This window comes from Lynx canadensis, chromosome D1 (genome assembly GCF_007474595.2).
Source record: "Lynx canadensis isolate LIC74 chromosome D1, mLynCan4.pri.v2, whole genome shotgun sequence".
Taxonomy (NCBI): Eukaryota; Metazoa; Chordata; class Mammalia; order Carnivora; family Felidae; genus Lynx; species Lynx canadensis.
The window spans coordinates 110,261,817-110,284,878 of record NC_044312.2 but is presented as its reverse complement, the minus strand read 5'-3'; the positions used below and the strand labels follow the sequence as shown (position 1 = coordinate 110,284,878).

Genomic DNA, 23,062 nt, shown 5'->3' with positions numbered 1-23,062 from the left:
TTATTTTAGAAGTTTTAGATTTATAGAAGTATCAGATAAGAGTTTCTATGTACCCCTTCACCCAGTTTCCCCTATTACTAGTGTCTTATATTAACCTGGTACATGTATTATAAGTAATGAACATAGATATAGATATAGATCGTATTTAAAATTTTTAAAAATTTTTTTAAGTTTATTTATTTATTTTGAGAGAGAGAGAGAGAGAGAGAGCACGAGCAGGGGAGGGGCAGAGAGAGAAAGAGAGAGAGACAATCCCAAGCAGGCTCTGCACTGTCAGCGCGGAGCCCAATGTGGGGCTCAAACTAAGACCACGACCTGAGCCGAAATCAAGAGTCGGACGCTCAACCAACTGAGCCACCCAGATGTCCCTAAGAAATTTTTTTTATTGTTTATCTATTTATTTATTTTTGAGGGAGAGAAAGAGAGAGCAAGCAGGGGAGGGGCAGAGAGAGAAGGGGACAGACAGAATCCCAAGGCGGCTCAACGCAGAGCCTGACGCGGGGTTCACACACACGAACCGCAAGGTCATGACTTGAGCCGGAGTCGTATGCTTAACTGATTGAGTCACCCAGGCACCCCCACCCCCTCAAATTTTTAAGTAGGTTCCATGCCCAGCATGGGGCTTGAACTCACATCCTCAAGATAGTCACATGCTCTACCAACTGAGCCAAGGAAACACCCTTAGTAATGAACCAATATTGATACATTATTAACTAAGGTCCGTACCTCATACAGATTTCCTAATTCCTTTTCTGTCCCAGGGTCCCTTCCAGGACACAACACTACATTTGGTAGTCATGTCTCCATAGGATCCTCTGGGCTGTGACAGTTTCTTAGATTTTGCTTGTTTTTGATGTCCTTGACGGTTTTGAGGAGGACCTGCCGGGTAGTTTGTAGAATGTCCTTCAGCTGGGGTTTGTCTAATAGTTGTCTAATTAAATAGGGCTGGAGCGCCTGGTTGGTCAGTCAGTAGAGCACGCGACTGGATCTCAGGGCTGTGGGCTCCAGCCCCATATTAGGTGTAGAGATTACTTAATCGAATCTTCGGGGCGCCTGGGTGGCTCAGTCTGTTAAGCATTTGACTTTTTGGCTCAGGTCATGATCTCGCTGATCTCTGGGTTCACGAGTTCAAGCCCCAGATCAGGCTCTCTGTTGTCAGCACGGAGCCTGCTTTGGATCCTCTGTCCCCCTCTCTCTCTGCCCCTCCCCTGCTTGCTCTCCCTCTCTCAAGTAAACATTTAAATAAAATAAAATCTAAACAAAATAAAAAATAAATAGGGGCTATGGGTTTTTGGGAGGAGGCTCACAGAGGTGAAGTGCTTTGATCAATTTCTAATATAAAAATCAATTATTGGGGCGCCTGGGTGGCGCAGTCGGTTAAGCGTCCGACTTCAGCCAGGTCACGATCTCGCGGTCCGGGAATTCGAGCCCCGCGTCAGGCTCTGGGCTGATGGCTCAGAGCCTGGAGCCTGTTTCCGATTCTGTGTCTCCCTCTCTCTCTGCCCCTCCCCCGTTCATGCTCTGTCTCTCTCTGTCCCAAAAATAAATAAACGTTGAAAAAAAAATCAATTATTGGGCACCTGGGTGGCTCAGCTGGTTAAGCATCCGACTTTGGCTCAGGTCATGATCTCGCAGTCTGTGCACTCGGGCCCCACGTCGGGCTCTGTGCTGACAACTCAGAGCCTGGAGCCTGCTTCTGATTCTGTCTGCCTCTCTCTCTCTGCCCCTCCTCCGCTCGCGCCTGTCTTTCTCCCTCCCCAAAATAAAAATTTTTCTAATCAAATTATTTCCAAAATCGTCCACTTTTCTTCTCCCTCCCCTTCATCCCTACCTTTTTACAAGTTTATCTATTTTGAGAGAGAGAGAGAGCAGGGGAAGGGCAGAGAGAGAGGGAAAGAGAGAGAACCCCAAGCAGGCTCTGAGCTGTCAGTGCAGAGCCCAATAAGCGACTCGAACCCACAAACCTTGAGATCATGACCTGAGCTGAAGTCAAGATGCTTAACCAACTGAGCCACCCAGCACCCCCCGCATCCCCACCTTCTTTCCTGCCTTCATCTTCTGTCTTCTGTGGTGCACCTGATTTGCCTGCCCCAAGCACTTCCTCCATCTGTCTGTTGGGTGGAGCACCGGACCTGGCCATTAGAGCTAAGGAGTTCAGGGGCAGGGCGCTCATTGAGACAGGAGAGGACCTGGAAGGCCTCTAGGGGCAGGAGAGGGGCCAGCGAGGTGTAGCGGTTGAGATCTTGGATTTCCTGGGTTCAAATCTCGGAGAGTCTCGTACTTTCTGCATCTATGTTAAGAGCGCTCACCTTGTCACGGTCGTTAGGACCATTAAGTGAGCCGGTAGAGAACAGACCCACCGAAGGGGATGCTTGAGGTGAGTCCGTGACGGGAGTGGTAGGGGGCGAGGAGTGACACTCCCCCCATGCCCTCCCCCGCCCCCAAAGGCCCTTCAGCAGCTGCTGCAAGGTCTGCAGCAGAAGCGCCCGCTGGGCTGGCTCTCTGGCTGCAAGGACGTCACTAATGACAGAGCGGCCTCCCTAGAACACCCACTAGGCTCCCATCCGCCGGGCACTCACTAGGTGCTATGTGAAGTCCTCCCATACACGACCTCCTACGACTGTCAAGCCTGCGACCCAGGGAGGCACTACCCCTGTTTTACAGAAGAGGAAGCTGAATCCCCACCCACATGTTAACTGATCTTGATCTGATAATATATCAGTGCATCTGAAACCAGAAGTGTCATGGACAAAGCCAGAGTTTTTCCCTCTCTAAAAGCTTTCTTCTCTAGTTTACTGGACTCCCTTCAACAATTCTGAGTAAGAGCCACACTAGCACTTACGTAGAGAGTTTCAGTTGGAGAACCGCCAGCCACTCCAGTCAGGATTTAGGGGCAGGAAGACCTGAGCCCGCCTCCAGCCAGCACAGGGGACCAAGTCCCATCAACTTTTTCCTTATCTGAACACCAGGGTGTGTGTGGAGGAGGTGGGGGACCCCCGGGCAGTTAACACGCACTACTGATCATCAGCGCTACTATTAAATATCACTTTGTTTCTTTCATTTGGCGCCAAATTCTAGGTGTGAACCCGCGTTTGTTTTTGAAGAAGCTTTCTTATTTTCGTTTCTTATGAAATCAGTTTTCTTACTTGTAAAACTAGAAACAGCACAAATACATGTACAACAGCCAATAGGTATTTAAAACAAAAAACCTTGTTGTTACAATATTTACTAGAGAAATACCATGCAGGCGCTAAAAATGATATTCACCTAACTGTGCCATGCTATCCTGGACTGGATCTTGGAACAGAAAAGAGACATTAGTGGGGTGCCGGGGTGACCCAGGTTGAGCGTCCGGCTTGGGCTCAGGTCATGATCTTGCGGTTCATGAGTTCGAGCCCCGCATCGGGCTCTCTGCTGTCAACGCAGAGCCTGCTTCGGATCCTCTCTCTCCCTCTTTCTTTGCCCCTCCCCCACTTGGCTCTCTCTCCCTCTCTCAAAAATAAATAAACATTAAAAAGTTTTTATGGGGGGCGCCTGGGTGGCTCAGTCGGTTAAGCGTCCGACTTCGGCTCAGGTCATGATCTCGCGGTCCGTGAGTTCGAACCCCGCGTCGGGCTCTGTGCTGACAGCTTAGAGCCTGGAGCCTGTTTCGGATTCTGTGTCTCCCTCTCTCTCTCTGACCCTCCCCCGTTCATGCTCTGTCCCTCTCTGTCTCAAAAATAAATAAACGTTAAAAAAAAAATTAAAAAAAAAAGTTTTTATGGGAGGGGCGCCTGGGTGGCTCAGTCGGTTAAGCGTCCGACTTCAGCTCAGGTCATGATATCGCGGTTTGTGGGTTCGAGCCCCGCGTCGGGCTCTGTGCTGACAGCTCATAGCCTGGAGCCTGTTTCGGATTCTGTGTCTCCCTCTCTGACCCTCTCCCGTTGATGCTCTGTCTCTCTCTGTCTCAAAAATAAATAAACGTTAAAAAAAAATTAAAAAAAAGAGTTTTTATGGGAATGAAAGCTGGTGCAGCCACTCTGGAAAACAGTATGGAGGTTCCTCAAAAAATTAAAAATAGAACTACCCTACGACCCAGCAATTGCACTACAAGGGATACAGATGTGCTGTTTCAAAGGGACACATGCACCCCAATGTTTATAGCAGCACTATCGACAATGCCCAAAGTATGGAAAGAGCCCAAATGTCCATCAATGGATGAATGGATAAAGAAGATGTGGGATACATATACAATGGAGTATTACTCAGCAATCAGAAAGAATGAAATCTTGCCATTTGCAACTACATGGATGGAACTGGAGGGTATTATGCTAAGTGAAATTAGTCAGAGAAAGACAAATATCATATGACTTCACTCATATGAGGACTTTAAGACACAGAACAGATGTACACAGATGAACACAGAGAAGGGAAGCAAAAATAATATAAAAACAGGGAGAGGGACAAAACAGAAGAGACCCTTAAATATGGAGAACAGAGGGTTACTGGAGGGGTTGTGGGAGGGGGGGATGGGCTAAACGGGTAAGGGGCATTAAGGAATCTACTCCTGAAATCATTGTTGCACTGTATGCTAACTAATTTGGATGTAAATTTAAAAAATCAAATAAGTAAATAAATAAATAAAATGAAGACAGGAAAAGAAATAATAAAATTTTAGAAAGAAAAGAGTAGTGAAAAACTGGTAAAACCCAAATAAGGTCCAGAGTTTAATTAATAGCGTTAATGTTAATTTCTTCATTTTGATAAAAGAGTGTTAACATTAGGGGAAGCCAGGTGAAGGGTTTGTGGGGACTTGATGTACTATTTTTGTAATTCTTTAAAAAAATTTTTTTTAATGTTTGTTTATTTTTGGGAGAGGGAGACAGACCGCAAATGGGAGGGGCAGAGAGAGAGGGAGACACAGAATCCGAAGCAGGCTCCAGGCTCTGAGCTGTCAGCACAGAGCCCGACGTGGGGCTTGAACCCATGAACCATGAGATTATGACCTGAGTTGAAGTCGGAAGCTCAACTAACCGAGCCACCCAGGCACCCCCTATTTTTGTAATTCTAAGATTATGCTGAAATAAAAATTATAACGATATTCATGAGGTGTTTGGAATATAGGAATGTTTAGGCTGAAATTTTGAAAGAAAAAAGCAGAATTCAAAATTGTATGACAGTGTGAGCACAACTATGTAAAAGTTTTTTCATAGAAAAAAAGGAAAAAATATGCAAATTATCAAGAGATGTTTGGGTTGGCCGTGAAACAGAGTAATTTGAAGGTTATTTTTTATTGTTTTCCAATTTTCCCTTAATATGGGATCTCAAGCACTCAGATCTCTTCAGAGGCCCTGGACCTCAGAAGGGGCCGGTTAATTTCTGCAGAAAGGGCCTTATGGAAAGGCTGTCTGATCAGTGTGAAGGCAGGGGAGCAGATCCCCACGGGCCAGGTTACGGCCACTGAATGCTGTCCGTGGCCAGGCCACCCCCACCCACTGGCTGGACAATGCAAGGATCCAGCTCAGGTTTAAATCCTAGACCAATTACTTGCTAGCTTATGACTTTGGGCAAGTTTCCTAACCTCTCTGCCCCTCAGTTTCCTCATCTGTAAAGTGGAGCTGCTGACAACTGTACCAACGTTTTATGGTGGTTATAAGGATTGAATGAGTATATATATATATATATATGTAAATATATATATGTAAATATATATGTAAATATACATACATACATATATATGGTAAGTATATATATAGTAGGCATATATATATATATATATTTTTTACTGACTAATATCACTTAACATAATACCCTCTAGTTCCACCCATATAGTTGCATATGGCAAGATTTCATTTTTGATTGCTGAATAATATCCCATTGTATATATATACCACATCTTCTTTATCCATTCATCCATCGATGGACATTGGGCTCTTTCCATACTTTGGCTATTGTTGATAGTGCTGCTACAAACATTGTGGTGCATGTGTCCCTTTGAAACACTTGTATCCCTTGGATAAATGCTTAGTAGTGCAATTGCTGGGTCATAGGGTAGTTCTATTTTTAATTTTTTGAGGAACCTTAATACTGTTTTCCAGAGTGGCTGCACCAGCTTGCATTCCCAACAATGCAAAAGAGATCCTCTTTCTCCACATCCTCGCCAACATCCGTTGTTGCCTGAGTCGTTAATGTGAGCCATTCTGATAGGTGTGAGGTGGTATCTCATTGTGGTTTTGATTTGTCTTTCCCTGATGATGAGTGATGTTGAGCATTTTTTCATATGTCGGTTGGCCATCTGGATGTCTTCTTTGGAGAAGTGTCTATTCATGTCTTTTGCCTATTTCTTCACCAGATTGTTTGTTTTTTGGGTGTTGAGTTTGATAAGTTCTTTATAGATTTTGAATACTAACCCTTTATCTGATATGTCATTTGCAAGTATCTTCTCCCATTCCATAGGTTGCCTTTTAGTTTTGCTGATTGTTTCCTTGGCTGTGCAGAAGCTTTTTATTTTGATGAGGTCCCAGTAGTTCATTTTTGCTTTTGTTTCCCTTGCCTCTGGAGACGTGTGGAGTAAGAAGTTGCTGTGTCCAAGATCAGAGAGGTTTTTGCCTGCTTTCTCCTTGAGGATTTTGATGGCTTCCTGTCTTACATTTAGGTCTTTTATCCATTTCGAGTTTATTTTTGTGTCTGGTGTAAGAAAGTGGTCCAGGCTCATTCTTCTGCATGTCGCTGTCCAGTTTTCCCAGCACCGCTTGCTGAAGAGACTGCCTTTATTCCATTGGACATTCTTTCCTGCTTTGTTAAAGATTAGTTGGCCATACGTTTGTGGGTCCATTTCTGGGTTCTCTGTTCTGTTCCATGGATCTGAGTGTCTGTTCTTGTGTCAGTACCATACTGTCTTGATGATGACAGCTTTGTAGTATAGCTTGAAGTCCGGGATTGTGATGCCTCCTGCTTTGGTTTTCTTTTTTTTTTTTTTTTTTTTTTTTTCTTTTTTTTTTCAACGTTTATTTATTTTTTTTTGGGACAGGGAGAGACAGAGCATGAACGGGGGAGGGGCAGAGAGAGAGGGAGACACAGAATCGGAAACAGGCTCCAGGCTCTGAGCCATCAGCCCAGAGCCTGACGCGGGGCTCGAACTCACGGACCGCGAGATCGTGACCTGGCTGACGTCGGACGCTTAACCGACTGCGCCACCCAGGCGCCCCTGGTTTTCTTTTTCAAGATCGCTTTGGCTATTCGGGATCTTTTCTGGTTCCATACAAATTTTAGAATTATTTGTTCTAGCTCTGTGAAGAATGCTGGTATTATTTGGTTATAAGGATTGAATGAGTCTCTCTCTCTCTCTCTCTCTCTATATATATATATATGTACATACATATATATATAGTAAGTATATATATATAGTAAGTATATATATATAGTAAGTCAATATATATATATAAAGTATATATAGTAAGTATGTATATATATAGTAAATATAGATATAGTAAGTATATATATAGTAGGCCTATGTTTGTTAAGGAAAAAGTATTGCCTGTGTCACCAGAATGAATGTAAATATTCCTCTCTGTCTCTCTGTCCAGATTCCAAGTCTCAAGTGTGAGGGACAGGTTAAGGATGCCAGGTTAAGGATGAATGAGGGTCCAGTGGGGGGTCCAACTTCCATAGAGAAGGGGTGCTGCCTCCCAGTCAGGCTGCACAGAGAATTGAGAAACCAGGGAGGGGAACAGGTTCCAGGCTGGGAGGTGCTCAGCGAAGAATTGTGGAGTGAATGACTGGATAGGCAAGCTGAACAAACACAGGCAACAACTAGGAGACTGAAAAGCTGGTTAGGGAGGAGGAGGAGAGGTGGGGACACAGAGCCGGGAAAGAGAAGCTCTTCATGATGTGTCCGGCTCGTCACCTCTAGGGTGATGGGGCGTTCAGACCCCTCCCTCCACGCTGTGCTCAGGGTGGACCTCGGCCAGGGGTGGGGGCAGAGATATAGGAGAGGCGAGGGAAAGTTGCACACGATGAGTCCAGGCACGCGACTGGTAAAGCACTCTTTTTAATTTGGGGGAAGCGTCGGAGTGGGGAAGTTAAAAACAGTTGGGGAGCCCCGGGTTTCTGAAGTTGGGAGACAGGCCAGAGGGAAGACCTCAAGGACCTCACCTGTGCTGTGGAAGCAGCCCCTTGTCACAGGATTCAGCGCCTTCAGCTGGTGGGGACATTGGGGGAAGATGTACTCAACTCCGCTGACCTTTCCCAGCACCCTCCCGCCCCCATCACAGGATCTGAGTCTCTGCTTGCGGTCTAGGTCTAGTTCTCCTGTAGAAAGGACTCCAGGGTCCTCCAGATCCTCTCCTTCCCTCCTCCTACCAGCTCCCCAGGTTAGTTCTGGCCAACGTGGGGCGGGGCGTGCCCCCCAGGGGCCGGCCCACAGTGTCTTACTTTCTGGGAGCACTCCCTTGGGGTTCCTTGACATCCTTAAGTATTTTGATAATCTCCCACAACTATGTTATAAATTCTGGGGTGGGATCAAGAGAGAGGAAGTGAGGGGCCGAGACCCCACCTGCCTCCCCAGGTACAGCACAGAGGAAATTAAGCGAGCCTGGGTCACAGGGCTTCGGTGAAGAGAGGTTCTGCCAGGATGTCTCCTTTGATCTCACTCCAGCCCACGCACTGTAATCCTGTGAAGCAGAAGCGCTGGGCTGGGATTCTAATTCCGGGTTCTGACACCCGAACCCCAGCGACTCTGGGCAGCATGATTTTCGTTCTACGTCTGCCTGGACTGGCCAAAAGGTCAAGTCACTTGGCCACTCTGAGACTGTTTTTTCTTCGGTCAACTGTTGGGATGGTCATGGCTAGTGGGTGGCAGCTGGCGGGAGCAGTGTGGTGCCCCACGGTGCCCCAGGCAGGGGCGGTGGGACCAGGTCTCCACGCCCGGTAGGCCTGCCTGCCAGCCTGCCCTGTCCTGGGGAAACGCTCCTTCCTCTCCCTGGGCCCTGCTGCCCTCTGCTGGTCGAGGTCCAGCCACCTGGCCGGTGCCCAGGGGAGGTCAGGAGCCAGGGCTGGGAGTCCCATCGAGTGTCCAAGAGCCCAGCTCTACCGCTCACTGCTTCTGGCCCCACTCTTTAGCTTTCTGAACCGGTTTCGTCCTCTATAAAGTAAGGGCATTGTGAGGACCGAATGAGGGGGGATGTGCAGAATGTTACCTGCAGTGCCTGGCCAGACAGGACTCTGGGATGGTCTTCTGGAGGGCGGACAGGGGCACGGGTCCTACAGCAACCCTGTTTCAGATTTGTGGGTGTGACGGGTGAGCTCTGCATGCGTGTCTTTCCTTCAGCAACAACCCCCGACCCCCACCCCGCTCCTGTGTATCTCAATGGCAGGAGCAGGCTGGGAGTGAATGTCAGACGCTCCCTCCCCCGCCGGTTGTGTCCACACTGGAGGTCCCGTGGAGGATGGAGAATGGAGGCTTAGAAGGTAAGGACCACGTCCTGCTCACTCGCATACCCCCGCTGCTTGGCGTTCAATGTCTAGAACAGGAACCGCACGTGCTAGGCAACCGATACATACGTATTTCCTAATCAAACGCATCGAGTGTCTGCCCTGAGATTAGCACTGGTCCAGTCTTCGTGTTTCTGCAGATGTGAGCCCTGGAGGACGTTCCAGCCCATCCTCCTGCCTCCCCTTGGAGGGTCGGGCCAAATCCAACCTGTTTAAACAGAAGCATTTAGCTGGAGATCCAGCCTTTAGAACGCAGGGTGAGCCGTCAGCTATCTGGCTCTCTCTTGGATCTCTCTGTCCCTCAGCCTGCTTTCGGGCTTGGTTGGCTCCCAGCCAGTGGCTTCGGGGTGACTTCCTGGGGTCTGTGAGTTTTCATCCTCCAGGGGAGGGACCCCCGGGGGCAGAAGGAGGCCCGGGAAAACAAAGAGGTTGACCTGAAGTGGGGTGATCTGGCAGCCACCCTCCCCTCCCTGCACCCGGATGTGGTGCTGTCCAGGCAGAGGGAAGCTTCGTGACTCACAGAGTGTGCCCCACCCTCCCCACCCCCAGGATGCTAGGGAGTGGCCTGTCCTGGAGGAGGTGACTTGGGATCCCCCCCCCCGCCCCCCCCCCTTGCCTTCCCGGCAGGCAACCCCAAGACCGGTGGAGGCGGTGTGGAGAAATGAAGACACTGTGGTTTGTGGCTCTTGGCCCCAGCTGGCCTCTGGGCTGTGCCTTCGCCTGGCTCCCACCAGTCTGGCCGCCGCCCTGCCAGGCGGGCTTGTGAGGAACTGAAAGGGGGGCTTGGCGGGTGAGGAGGAGGAGAACAACAGCCCATAATAACAACCTGGCTCCTGGGCCAGGCGTCTCCAAGTGCTGCCACTTGCTGTGCCCTCCTGTGACACCTGGGATGGCTGCGTGGGGTGGCCCGGCGGGATGCGCCTGCCTCCTCTCCCACTGCCGGGGGAAGGCGCTCGCCTTCTCCAAGTTTCTCACGCAGGGGAGAGGACGGCATTCTTCCCTCACAGTGTCCCCACCCTTCCCACAGTCCACCATGCCGCCACCACGGCCTCCGGCCCAGGAGTCACCCGGCCTTGACCTGTGCGGGCTTGTTTCTTCTGTAGTGTCTGGACGTCTGTGGCTGCCCAACTGGTCTCCTGCTCCCGCCTCTGCCTCCCAGCCGTCCTGCCCCGTCCATCACCAGACTCTCATCTTCAGGCTGTTCCCACAGCAGGGAAGCAAAGCCCAATTCCTTAGCCAAGGGGCCTGTGCAAAGACAGTGGACCCTTTGGGGTGTGTGCAGTGAGCAGGGGGTGAACAAGTCGGCAGGTCCACAGGCTTCCTGGGAAAGGTGGTGTCGGAGCTAGACTCTGAAGGATTTGGGGACGGAGGGGGAATTTGAATAGGCAGTGATCAGGAGGAAGGGCACGCTGAGGCGGGCCAACAGCCTGAGCAACCGTACTGGGTCCGTGGTGCTCCCTGGTGCGGTCCCCCACGCGTGGCTGGAGTGTCAGGTGTCTGGACAAGAAGTAGGGGAGGTGGCCTGCAGCCAGATGCAGGAGACCCCAAGTCCCCGTCTGGGGAAGCAGGACGGCCTTCTCTGGGCAGAGGGGCTCGGGTGACGTGACTGGATCCGTGCTTCGGAAAACGGCTGTGCTGGTGGTGGTGAGGAGGATGAAGGAGGCAGGGAGGTTTATGCGGCAATCCAGGCAGGACGAGGTGTGAGCCTGAAGTGGAGCACTGATCCTTTCATCCAGCCCATGCTTCTTTGTGCTTCCTATAGGCTGGGCACTGCTTGAGACACAGGGGGTTCCAATAAACCCAGTCTGGGCTCTTGGGGAGCCCGCAATCCAGCAGGGGAGACAGACAGGACCAGGGCACATGGTGAAGAGGGTAAAGAAAGTAAAGGAGAGCAGCCAAGGGCGGGGCGAGGCAGAGAAAGCTGATGTGTGTCCCCGACTCAACTGCTCTCCTGCAGGGACCCCGTCAAACCAGGCACAGTCCGCTTCCCCTGCTGTGTGGTGGCTCCAGAAGCCCCTTCCCTGTGCACCACTGTGCCCTCCATCTCCCTGGCCACCCCCCCCCCCGACCCCCGGCCTCCCCTCTGCTCAGAGATCAGCTCTTCTCTGCCCTTAACCTTGCAGCATGTGTTCTGGGTGCGACGCAGTGACCGCTGAGTTAAGCTTCAGGCCTACCTCCCGCCATGTGACCTTCTTCCTCAGGAAACCCGTCCGGTAAGGCCTTCCACTGATTGGATGAGGCCCACACAATACGCAAGGTCATCTCTCTACTCAAAGCCTACTGACTTAAATGTTAACTACATGCAAACAATATTTTCAGGCTGGTGTTCGTCCAAACGACCAGGCACTGTTACCTAGTCAAGTTGACACGTAAAGTAACCTTCAAGCCTGTTTCTTTCTCTATCTAATCATCTCATTCCTGGTAGAACACTGACTGCCAAGAGATAAGAGGCAAGGAAGCGGGACCTAGTCTTCCCATTTACCAGGTGAGAAGACTGAGCCCGTCCCAGGACCAAGCACATCACTCCTTCCACCTCCGTGTTAATCCTCTCAGCCCCACATCCTTTCACTCTGCTTGCCTTGCAAAACTTCACACGGCATCTCAAGCTCTCAGGTCACCATGATGGGACACGTGTTCCCCCCTATGCTTACGTGTGGTCCTCTTTCCGGGGAAGGGCTTTCTCTCCAGGTAACTTCCCAACCACCTCTTCAGGCTGGGGTTGGGACCCCTCCTGTGTTTATGCCAGGGCACTGTAAACACACCTGGCTTTGAGGGCACAAACCGCGGTTCCCGTGTAATATCCCCAGCTCTTGTCACAGCGTGGGGCACATCAGAGAGCTCGTGAGACACCAGGCTGTTGAAGGAACAGATGACAGTCCCTGGTTGTCTCAGGGAAGGAGCCTACGCCCCCTCCCCCGTCTCCTAACTTCTTGTTCAACATCTTGCCCTCAAGTATAGGACATACTGTCCAGCCCAGCCGTACTCCGTGCAATTCATTCCATGCTTCCTGCATCTTCCTTTATGGCCGGCACTGTGCTGGGTAGCGGACAAGCATTTTGTCACTTTGTTCCCACAGCAACCCTGTAGGATGGGTATGATTGTTCCCATTTGCTAGATGGGGTATTGAGGCTCAAAGAGTGTTAACTCTCATAAAATCACATAGCTATGGAAAATGAGAGCACTGACATTCGAACCCAGATCTGCCACTGACTCCAGGGATGGAACAATCATCAATGCCAAAAGGCCAAGCCACATCCTCAGCTAGGAGCTGGGGGACAAAAAGATGAAGCCAATAGGATCCTTACTTCAAGGAAGTCAAGGTCTAGTGCAAGAAGACAGAGGCACAAGAAGTCAGTGTGAAAAGCATCATGGCGACATAAATGTCAGCGCTCCAGGAACACGTATTTTGGGAAATTACAGAAGACAGCGGTCTGAGCTGGGATTGGGGAGGGCAGGAAGCGGAGAATAGGGAAGAACATTCTGGGCATGGGGTATGCTTGGCGGGGAGGAAAAATCAAGCTAAAATCTAGGCCAGGAAAAGCTATTTCCCATCCCTGGCAGTTTCTAGTAAAACCCTGAAGCAGAGTCTGTAATCCACGTGGGGTTTTTACAGCGGGCCCCTAACACCATTTCACCTGCCTCCGTTCAGTTCTGTAACCCAAGCTGTGAGCCCTCACCAGGCAGAAGTGGTCCCTCCCTCGAGCTTTTTCTAAAGAAACCGAAGGGGTGTGTGTTTGTGGCTGGTTCTACGTGCTGGGACCTCATCCGATCAGTCGAAGGCCTTAAGAAAAATGACCGATTTGTCGAGGAAGAAGGAATTCTGCCTCAAGTCAGCAACACGGAAAGCCTGCCGCCCTGCAGAATTCAGCCTCAAGACTGCAACATCAACTTACCTGAATCTCCAGCCTCCTCCTGCCGGCCCCTCTGATCATGTGAGATAATTAATATAATATCGAGTATATTACGTATATTACAGCTCTGCAGTATTACATATTTATCATAAACCAAAATAAGACTTGTGAATGCTCCGTGAGCACTTACTGTGTGCCAGGCACCTGCTAAGTCCTTTGCGTGTGTCTCATGAGGCTCTTACTCATCTAAAGGCTCCATGACATCATTTGTGATTGGCCCCATTTCACAGATGAGGATATTGAGATGCAGAGGGTGGAAGTAATTTGCCCAAGGTCCTAAGGTGACAAAGCCAGGTTTGGATCCAAGAGGTTCCCCTCCAGTGCCTACAGGTGGTGAATTCTTACCTGCTACGGAACATGCGTGTAAAGCAAGAGACATGATATAACTGACAAAAGATGTTGTTTTACTTGTTATAGTTACCACTGGATGGACAAGGGGGAAGGGGGAAGGGGGAAGGGCAAGGTGTGAATTCTGACCCAGGTTCCTAGAAGCGCAAGGTCCTGAAGGTGCAGCCCTGGGAACAGCCGCTAGGCGGCACCAGGCTGCACAGGCTGCTTCCGGATGTGCGGTCCAGGCTGGGGGCTGGGCGTCTGGTAGTCATTCTAGGCCACTCCGGGGCTAGCCCCCACAGGGCTGGTGGGCTCTGGAATCCCCTTCCTCAGGCCTCAGGGGGGTTACGCTCCAGTCCAGGGACCACAGACCCGGGGTCCGGTGCCCGGCCTTCATGGTGTCCATCTGTTTTGAGGTGCAGTTCGGTGGTCACAGCCTGGGGACTGGGTCTAGCCCGGTCAAGTGGGCAGAAAGAAGGTCAGCACCCAGCTCCTTCCTATGCTGCTGGGGTGGTGGGGGCAGGGAAGGCCTCAAGATGTCAGGTCAGCACACAAAAGCTCCGGGTAACCCTCCTCCAGAAGTTGCGACTGCGGCTGCTCAGGGCCACCTCGGCTGCTTCCTGGAAGACCGCGTGGACGTTTTCCTGGAGCAAGGCCGAGCACTCAAGGTAGGCCACTGCGCCCACGGACCTCGCCATCTCCTGGCCCTAACAGAGAGAGGGCACAGGGCTGCCGTGAGGTACAGGACTTGGGGGCCTCACGTCCCGCCTCCCCGCAGCCGTCGTGGTCATCCTAGGGAGTCTCCAGGACAAAAGTGGAAGGCGAGTTTTTCTAGGACCCCTACAGCTCCTGCCCCCGATCTTGACCAAGCACTCTCGTGGCTTCGTTGGGTTTCCTGCCTCAGCTCCAGGATGGGTCCCTGCCTCTCAAGGCACCAACTAATTGACTTCCCAGGTATGTAGCGGAGAGGGGCCTGCAGAAGAGCTAAGGGTTCTTCTCCAGACCTCAGGTTCCCCATCTGTGAAGTGGATGGGTAGGATTATCTGAATGTGCACACCACTGGCTCTCTCTTCCATAGGCAGAACCTTCTAGAGTGTTCTAGGTACCACTTCCAAGCCCAGGCAATTCTGAGATGACCCCTGCCCTGACCCACTCTTAAGTGTGCTGGATGTCTGGCCCTGCTGACAGGCTGGGCTACATCAGCGTACCCAGAAGTTCCCCCCGCCCCCAGAACCGGGCCCCTGGGCAGAGTTTCCTACCCTGTGGTAGGTAACAGGCTCCAGTCTATTTTTCCGCAACTTCTTCACCAGCGACTTGTCCTTGCGCAGGTCCGTTTTGCAGCCCACGACAATGAGGGGCACCTCCTTGCAGAAGTGGTTCACCTCTGGGTACCACTGCGGGGAGGGGGGCAGTGCAGGTGTGTATTAGTCATAGGGACTGTTCTTTTCTGCAGATGGGGAGGATGGGTCACTCTCCTGCTCCCCAGGCAGACTCCAGTGGTGATAATCAGTACAGCCAACATTTAGGGAGAACTACTCTGAGCTAGGCTCTAAGACTTCACATGTATGATATCATCAATCCCCCAAGTCCCTGTGAAGCAAGTTCTATCATCAGTCCCTTTGTACAGATGCACTGACTGAGGCTCGGAGAGGCTGTATAACTTGGCCTTGGCCACACGACTAGAAGTGGCAGGATTTGAGTCCAGGGGCTGGGGCCCAGAGCCCTGCTCCCACCTGGTCTAGAATCCTGCCACTCTGCAAGGTAAGGGCTCCCAAGTCCACCTCCCAGCTGGGTAAGATATATAAGGAAATAAGTCATCCTTTAAAAATAAAGCAGCTCACAAAATGGATGCAGCAGCTGTTTGCCTGTCGGAGGGAACACTTCTGTTCTGTGTCAGCTGCTCTTTGGAATGTGAGGCTCCGGGGCCTGGTTATTCCAGCCTGGACAACGACTGGGAAGTCTAGAATCTGGAGACGGGGGCTTTATGTGTCCAGGAGTGCATGCCTGCTCAGTTTGTGTTCTGGAAAAATACTGGCATCAAACCGTCTGGCTCCTGGAGACAGATGGGGCTCAGGTGGGGTCCTGGGCTGACTCCCCAGACCCCAACCCCCTCCACACAACTGCACTTGAAAACAGTCTCCAAAAATGGTCTCCACCGTGGCTTCACCTTGCTAAATCCAACAGTGAATCCTCAGCCTTCAACCTACCTGAGCCCTGGCACCAGCCAGGGATCTCTCCCTCCTCTACGACCTGGGTGGCGCTTTGCCCTAGGACCCTGCTCTCTTGGTTCTTCTCCTTGGGTCTCCAGGGGTCCTCCCCACCCCCACCCCATCTTGTCCAAAGCTGTTCCCCACTAGCAGTCCCCAAATGGATCTGCCCAGCCCGGCCTGGCCCTCTCCTGGGAACGGCAGACTAAGACCTCCGCCTGTCTACCTGGCCCTCCACTGGGATGTCCAACAGGCCCCCATCTCCCACCTCCTTGCCCACCCCTTGTTCCTTCTCATCTCAGCGGGGGGAACTGGCAAGGCTACCTTCCACTTGCTCTGGTCAAGGCGTCTCTCCCACCTACATCCAATCTGTAAATCCTGATGGCTTTCCAAACAGGGTCTATACCCACCCACCTCTCACCACGCCCCCTGCTAGCACCCTGGTCACAGCCACCACCACCCACCATCTCTCCTAGGGCCCCAGCACCTAGAACAGTGCCTGGTGCACAGATGTGTTGCCATTTTATTTTTATTAAATTAAAAGAAAATTTTTAAAATATTTATTCATTTTTTGAAAGAGAGAGAGAGAGAGAAAGAGAGAGAGAGAGAGAGAGAGAGCGCGCAAGTGAGCACGAGTGGGGGAGGGGCAGAGAGACAGGGAGACACAGAATCCAAAGCAGGCTCCAGGCTCCGAGCTGTCAGCACAGAGTCCGATGCGGGGCTTGAACCCACAAACCGCGAGATCATGACCTGAGCCAGTCAGATGCTTAACCAACAGCGCCACCCGGGAGGCCCCATCAAGGCTGCCACTTGAACAGATGTGTATCTTGGAGCAACGGATCCATTCTGGAGATAATACCACTATGGGCTCCATCAGGTTGTTAGATGGAGTAAACGAGTGAACGTGTGGAAGTGCCCGCCCACAACGGTGCGTGGCATAAGGAAAGTTCTCAATAAATATTATCATCGTCACTGTGGTTAATGTTACTGACGCTGTCACCAGCTGTGCTCCGGAACCCTGAAGCACACAGTTCACGTGGAGGCCTGGCAGCAGTGGGGTAGGAGCAGAAAAACTCCAGGGACCACATCCCTGACACCTGGGGGCAGGGAGAAGCCTTGGGAACCCCCGACATACCTGGGGGGTGGGTAGTTGGGGAGGCTGCTAAAAGCTAGCGGTCATACAGAAGGGGGCTGAGCTGCTAGAAGCTGACCATTCATGCATCCTTGGGCAGGCCCAGGCTGGGGAGACGCAGGGGCCCCTGAGTCATCCAGTATTCTCAGGCAGGGTCACCATGGAAAGAGCCACAGCATTCTGAGTCCAGTACAAAGCAGGCAAGGAGCACCGGACTGGGGATGTGAGGCCAGACCCTGCCACCAAATCCCTATGGCACCTCTGGCAAGTTGCTGCCCTCGCTCTGGGCCTCGGTTTCCCCATATATATGCTAAAGACGCTGGACTGGATGCCATCCAGGGCCTGCCACACTCTGGCAGTCTGCTGAGTCAAGGGTGGGGGCAGAGCGGAGTGGCCTGGTTATGGGGACTGTACCTCCCCAAGGCCCTGGTACCTACCCGGTTAAAGATGTTGTCAAAGCTGTGTGGGCTGGTTACATCAAAGCAGAGGAGCAGGACACTGGCGTCAGGGTAGAACAGGGGCCGCAGGCGGTCATAGTCAACTTGTCCTGCGGAGAGTGGGGGTGGTCACTCCCTCCAGATCTCCCCCAACATCAGGGAGGTCATCCCACCAGACAGGGGCGTCTGGATCAGGGCCTGGTTGTGTGCCTCAAGGTCTTAGCAGATTCAGTGCTTAGCTGGTCATTCCACGTGAATGTCTCCCTCGGGGCAGTGTTCCCCTGGCTTGCCCGTGGGATGTGCCAGCCCTGGCCTGGGTGACACCGCTTGCTGAGAGAGCCCTGTTCTGGAAGGAGCGGAGGGGAGGGCGGAAGCCCAGTCTGCAGGGACTGAGCCCATCCCGCAGAAGCCTGCTCTGCCCCGGGCATGGGGCTGAGGACTAAGAAGCGGTAGGACCCTGGGGAAAGGCACCTTGGCGCATGCATGACGGTAAGGGGGCTGCTGGGCCTCCCTGGGGTTAGCGGTCAGCTCTGGCATGGATGTGACTGCACCCTCCTGTAGGCGAGGTCAGGAAGCTGGAGGGCAGAGGTCAAAGTCAGGCAGTTCTTACGGAAGCTAAAGCCAAGGTGGAATGCTCAGGAGGCCAGGAACAGTTCACCCCTTGAGAGGAAAGCGCTCTGGGTTCCCCCTTGTCTGCAGGATGCACTTGGCTACCCTGGGCTGGGGGAGGCAGCAGACACAGGCACAGAAGCAAAGAAGGTTCGGGTTCCTGGGGACCCTAACCCTGGCCAACAGCTGTCCCTTGGTGATTGGTTGGCCTCCCTGGTTCAGAAGGAAAGGAGTAGGGCTTGGCTTCTGGGCATGTGAGGCTCCCCTCCCGCCCTGGCAGCCCTGCATACCCACCTGCTGTGTCCCAGATTTGGAGGTTCAGGGGTTTGCCCTTCATTTGCAGATTAACGGTGACCCGCTCAAACACAGTGGGGGTGTAGCTCTGAGGAAGAAGGGGACAAGATGCAGGCTGTGAGGACAGCTTCTGAAGCAGGGTGGCCCGCACTGCCCAGGCCAGAGAGAGCCCACGAATGCCTGCAGCACAGCTCCGGTTTGGGAGTCTGACGGTGTGAGGGAGACAGTCTCCGGGAAGCAGGCTGTGGCCAGCAGGGTTGAGGCCTCGAGCTGCCGCTTCCTCCTAACTGTTTGCCCCAGCAAGGCCCTGAACCTCCCCGGCCTTCTTGACGGTAAAGTGGGAATATTAAAAGCACCGAATGCAGGGTGCTGCTGTAAGGATTCAGTGAGAGGCTCTGTGCAGAGCCTGGCACAAAATAAGCACTCTACACATGCCAGCCACTGTTATTTTTATCTTTGTCCCCCTGGATGGGGGACTGTCCCATTTCTGAGTCTTCCTTCATTCTGTCCCCTCCTCCTAGAATGACATTAACCTACATTTGTTCGTTCGTTCATTCATTCATTCGTTCGTTCATACATTCATTCAGTAAACATCAGCACCTTCTCTAGCTCTGGATATTGGGGAACAAGTCATAAACAAGGCTCACTGTGTGCCCTGGGGAGCTTGCAGCTTTTGGGGGGGAGGGTCCCTGCTTTGTCTCTCAACCTCTCAGGCCCCTGCCCCATGCCACGTCCCCCAGGATGCCTTTCTGGAACCCTTCCCACACCCTCTCTATTTCTGCCTTTCTTATTTGCCCTGCGGGCATCAGGAGGAAGTCACCCAGACCACATGCCCTTCCTGCCCAGGCCGAGAGCCTGACTGCATTCCTTCTCCATAAAGGCTGGGTGAATGGAAACAGGGTGGGTTTTGTGCACAAAATGCAGAAATGAGAAGGGGAAGCTTTTACGGATAGGGTCTGAGCAACAGGTGAGGAGGTTTTCAAAACTCTACCACAACACAAGCCCTTGGCCGGAGTGGGAAGCTAGACCAGCTACGTCTTGGGTCCCCAAGCCTCACTCGCTTGCTCAGGGTTGGTTGGTGGGATCACAGCATAGGGAGACCCTGCCCTCCCCACATCCAATGCCAGGTGGGGCCCCCAGCTGCCTGTGACTCAGGAGGACTTCAAGCCTGCCTGTCTGTCTGCCCGCCGGCATTCTGAGTCAGGCCCTGGCTGCGTGGAGGGGCGGCCCCTTAGTGGTGGGTCAGTGCGGTCCTCCAGGCCACGTGGGAAGGTACAGGGGGAGGATGGAGAAAGGTGAGTCCCAGAGTGGGCAGATGGGGAAGTCGAGGATGACCCTGGGATAGAGGTTCAATCCGCCCTGGACCCTAGCCACCTGTCACTCTCTCTACTAGTAGGTACAGACGAGGGCTCCACCCACCTCCCCAGCACCCCCCTGCCCTGGCCCCCTCCCCTCAGGCCCTTTGTCTGGTGGGAGGCAGCGTGACTTGGTGGCTAGGAGCACTGGCTTTGGAATCAGATGTTCCCGGTTTAGGACTGGCTCTGGCCCTCACCAGCTGTGTGACTTTGGGCCCGTCCCCTCTCTGGTTAAAGAAGAGTGTCCCTTTTTAGTGTAGGGGAGACCGGCTGGCAGGTAAGGCCCAGCATAAATGCCCACTACTTAGAAAGCTGGTCGCCAGGGGCAATGTCCGCGCCAGCTGCCATCCATCCCTCTAGGTGATGCGCCCTTCCCCCGCCTATCACCGTGGAGGGCACTGACACCTGCTTCCACTCACCCACTCACCTGTGGCAGGACCCCTCCTGATGTGACGTGGAGGGCAACCTGCCACAAAGCTCTTGGGAGACACGTGTCAGTACCCTGCAAATGCCTGTGGAGATGACAGCGTCGTGCACATTTTCTAGGCATCTACTATGCGTGGCCCTCCATGTGTACTGTCCCTGACCCTTGCATCCTTGGGAAGTGGGCACTATTCCCATTTTCCTGATGAGGACAGAGGAGGGAAGTGAATTGCCTGAGGTAACATACTAGACAGCCGGCTAAGGATGGAGTCAGGTCTTTCTGGCTCCAGAGGTCAGGCTCTGTCCCCAGTCATGTGCCTTTTCCTGAGGTCACCGACTCTCTGGCCCCTGGTGCCAGGAGTGGGTAGGAAAGCCCCATTCCAGGCTTCGTGGCTGGGTTGCTCCCGGGGCTTGGAACTGTCACAACCCGCCCCCCTACTCTGCAATGTCATCCTGGAGACTTTTACACCTTCTGTTGTGTTCTTTGAACCACCAGGCAGGGTCACTCTGACCATTAAGTGCCTAATCTTATCTGTTAAGCTGTCCTCAGCCAGGATGGCAGGGTGAGGCCTGAGCTAGACTAGGGCGGAGATGACTCAGGCTTGGATCTGTCCTCATGGGGCTCACAGACAGACAGATGGGTCATTATAGGACAGGAGAACGTAGGTCGAGAAGAGAGTCAGGGGGTTCACACCCATGAGGGTCCCTGTGCGGACCAGGAGGGGCTCGGCTGGTTCTGGAAGGCAGGGCTGGTGCTCTCTGCCCCCTCCCCTCCCCACTCCTCCATGGGACCCCTGGGCTTTGGAATGGTTGCTGAGCCAAATGTCAGCCAGGACCGGGCAGAGGCTGGTGCCCAGCCTGGACTTCCTCTGCCTCAGGAGCTCTCTCTACTCTGTTCCCCTGCCCCAAGGCTGGGCCACAGACAGACAAGAGTCACTGAGGCCCCTTTAAATCCCAGCCTACTCTCTGCTCTTTGGGGGACTCCAAGTCTTCTAGCTGCTGGCTCCCATAGCTTGGAGGGCTGCCAGGAGGAGGGGTTTAGGGGCAGGAGCAGAAGGCTGGTCTGGCAGGCAGAGCACTGGGGGCTATGAAGAGTATTCTGGTCAGGGGCGGGGAGAACTGGGCTCCTGACCTGCACTGCCACCACTGGGCTCCCTAAGGCAAGACTGTCCCTCTGGCTTCACTTTTCCCACCTGTAACATGAGGCCTTTCCAGCACTTGGACCTTGTAGTTCTCTTAAAAGGAGAGGTCTTTCTTGGGCCTGGAGACAGAGGGGTCCCTAAACAGATGAGGACAGGTCAGGTCCATCCCCCCTGGTGACAAGCATGTCCTCCCTTCTCCTGGCCGGCTCCAGCCTATCCTTCAAAACACACATTCCATCGACTTCCAGACGACCATTTCCACACCGCGACCTCTCTGGAATCAGGATGAGCCTTGCCACCAGGGATGTCTCAGAGCCCAAGATACTCCTCCCAGCTGGTCTCCTGGACCCTGGCTGGCCTGGTCCCTCTGCGGGCACTCTCCCCACCATGTCGTAATTGTTGGGTTCCCATGCGCAGCATGTGGGGGCCCAGAAACTTGTCCAACCCAACTTAAAAATGTGACTGGCCAGCGGAGGTGACGTCAGCTCCATAAACCACAAAGCAAAAGTTGGCTCGATGCTGCCACAGTGGAAAGGAAGGTCTGACACTTTTACCAGGCCTGGCCTCTCCTGCCTCCCCCCGTCGGACTCCCAGGGCTTGAGCAAACCCAGGGGTTTGGAGGATGCTGGGACAGGCAGGAGGGAGAAGAAATGCTGGAAGCAAACCCCCGGACTCCCAGGAGAACTGGGCTGAGAGGTGGCACAGTGAGTGGGTCCAGCCCCTGTCCTGGTGCCTGTGAGTCCGCATAGACAGTCGATGAGCATGCTAGTGAAGGACTGAGGGCCCACGTGCCCAGAGCGTCCAGGATGTGCCAGGTACACAGGGGCTGTCTCTCAGCCTTACCTTAATTCTGCCTCGCCACCACTCTTAAGTCTCCTGCCCTATGAGATTGTGTGAGGAAACAGAGGCTCAGAGAGGCTAAGCAAGTTACTGAGGGCCACACAGTTTGTTAGAGGACAGCTGAGGTGCCAAACAAGCTGCCCGACCTGAGTCTGGTATGCTTTGGCCCTCCAAGACAGAGCCCACGACACGTCCGTTGTACAGGCAAGAGCTGGTGGAGAAGAGATGACATCTGCCAACTTTCGGTGAGTCTTTCCTGTCGCCGGCTCAGAGGTGAGCCCTTGACCCGCACTAACTCACCCTTCACAGTGACCCTGGAAGGTGGGCACCATCCTTATTCCTCTGATGCGGTTAAAACAGGCACAGAGAGGGTAGGGGACTAGCCCAAGGGTGCACAGCTTTAGGTGGCAAAGTCGTAATTCGAGCCCAGGCAAGGGTGGCTCCAGTGTCCTCAGTCCCTCCGAGCCATGCCGCGCCACCAAGTGCTCTCTTGGGATCTGCTGGGTACGCAGCTGGCCCAAGTCCGTCCCACGACACCTCTCCCAGGTAGGTGCCATTCTTGCCACTTTGCAGATGATACCACTGAGGCCCTCGCTGCCGATGGCGGAGCGAGAAACGCCTTGGCGCCCACACTCTGCTGGGAGACCCCTTGGGAGGCCGGGGTTGGGGGCGGGGAGCGCGCGAGGCGGGGTTGGGGGCTGCCACTCACCTCGGGGAAGGCCCCCTCAGTGAAGACCATCAGCAGCGACGTCTTCCCGCAGCCGCCGTCGCCCACCAGCACCACCTTGACGGACCGTGCGCCCGGCGGCGCCTCGGCGTCCGCGGTCTGGGCGGCCTTCATCGCGGGCCGGCGGGCTTCGGCGGGCTTCGGCTCGCGGCGCGCGGGGCGGCCGGCGGGGCAGGAATGTGGA

The 23,062-nt window shown here is 53.2% G+C and overlaps 1 protein-coding gene across 1 annotated transcript; it reads right to left on the bottom strand.

Annotated features, from left to right (window-relative positions):
- Window positions 1–13,765: 13,765 nt before the first annotated feature.
- On the bottom strand, window positions 13,766–22,994 carry RHOD (ras homolog family member D). Its single transcript, XM_030333408.1, has 5 exons — window positions 22,861–22,994; window positions 18,392–18,479; window positions 17,489–17,598; window positions 14,972–15,106; window positions 13,766–14,419 (listed from the first exon to the last, which is right to left on the bottom strand). The coding sequence occupies exons 1-5, from the start codon at window positions 22,990–22,992 to the stop codon at window positions 14,252–14,254; spliced, it is 633 nt and encodes a 210-aa protein (XP_030189268.1). The 5' UTR covers window positions 22,993–22,994; the 3' UTR covers window positions 13,766–14,251.
- Between the last annotated feature and the right edge of the window lie 68 nt (window positions 22,995–23,062).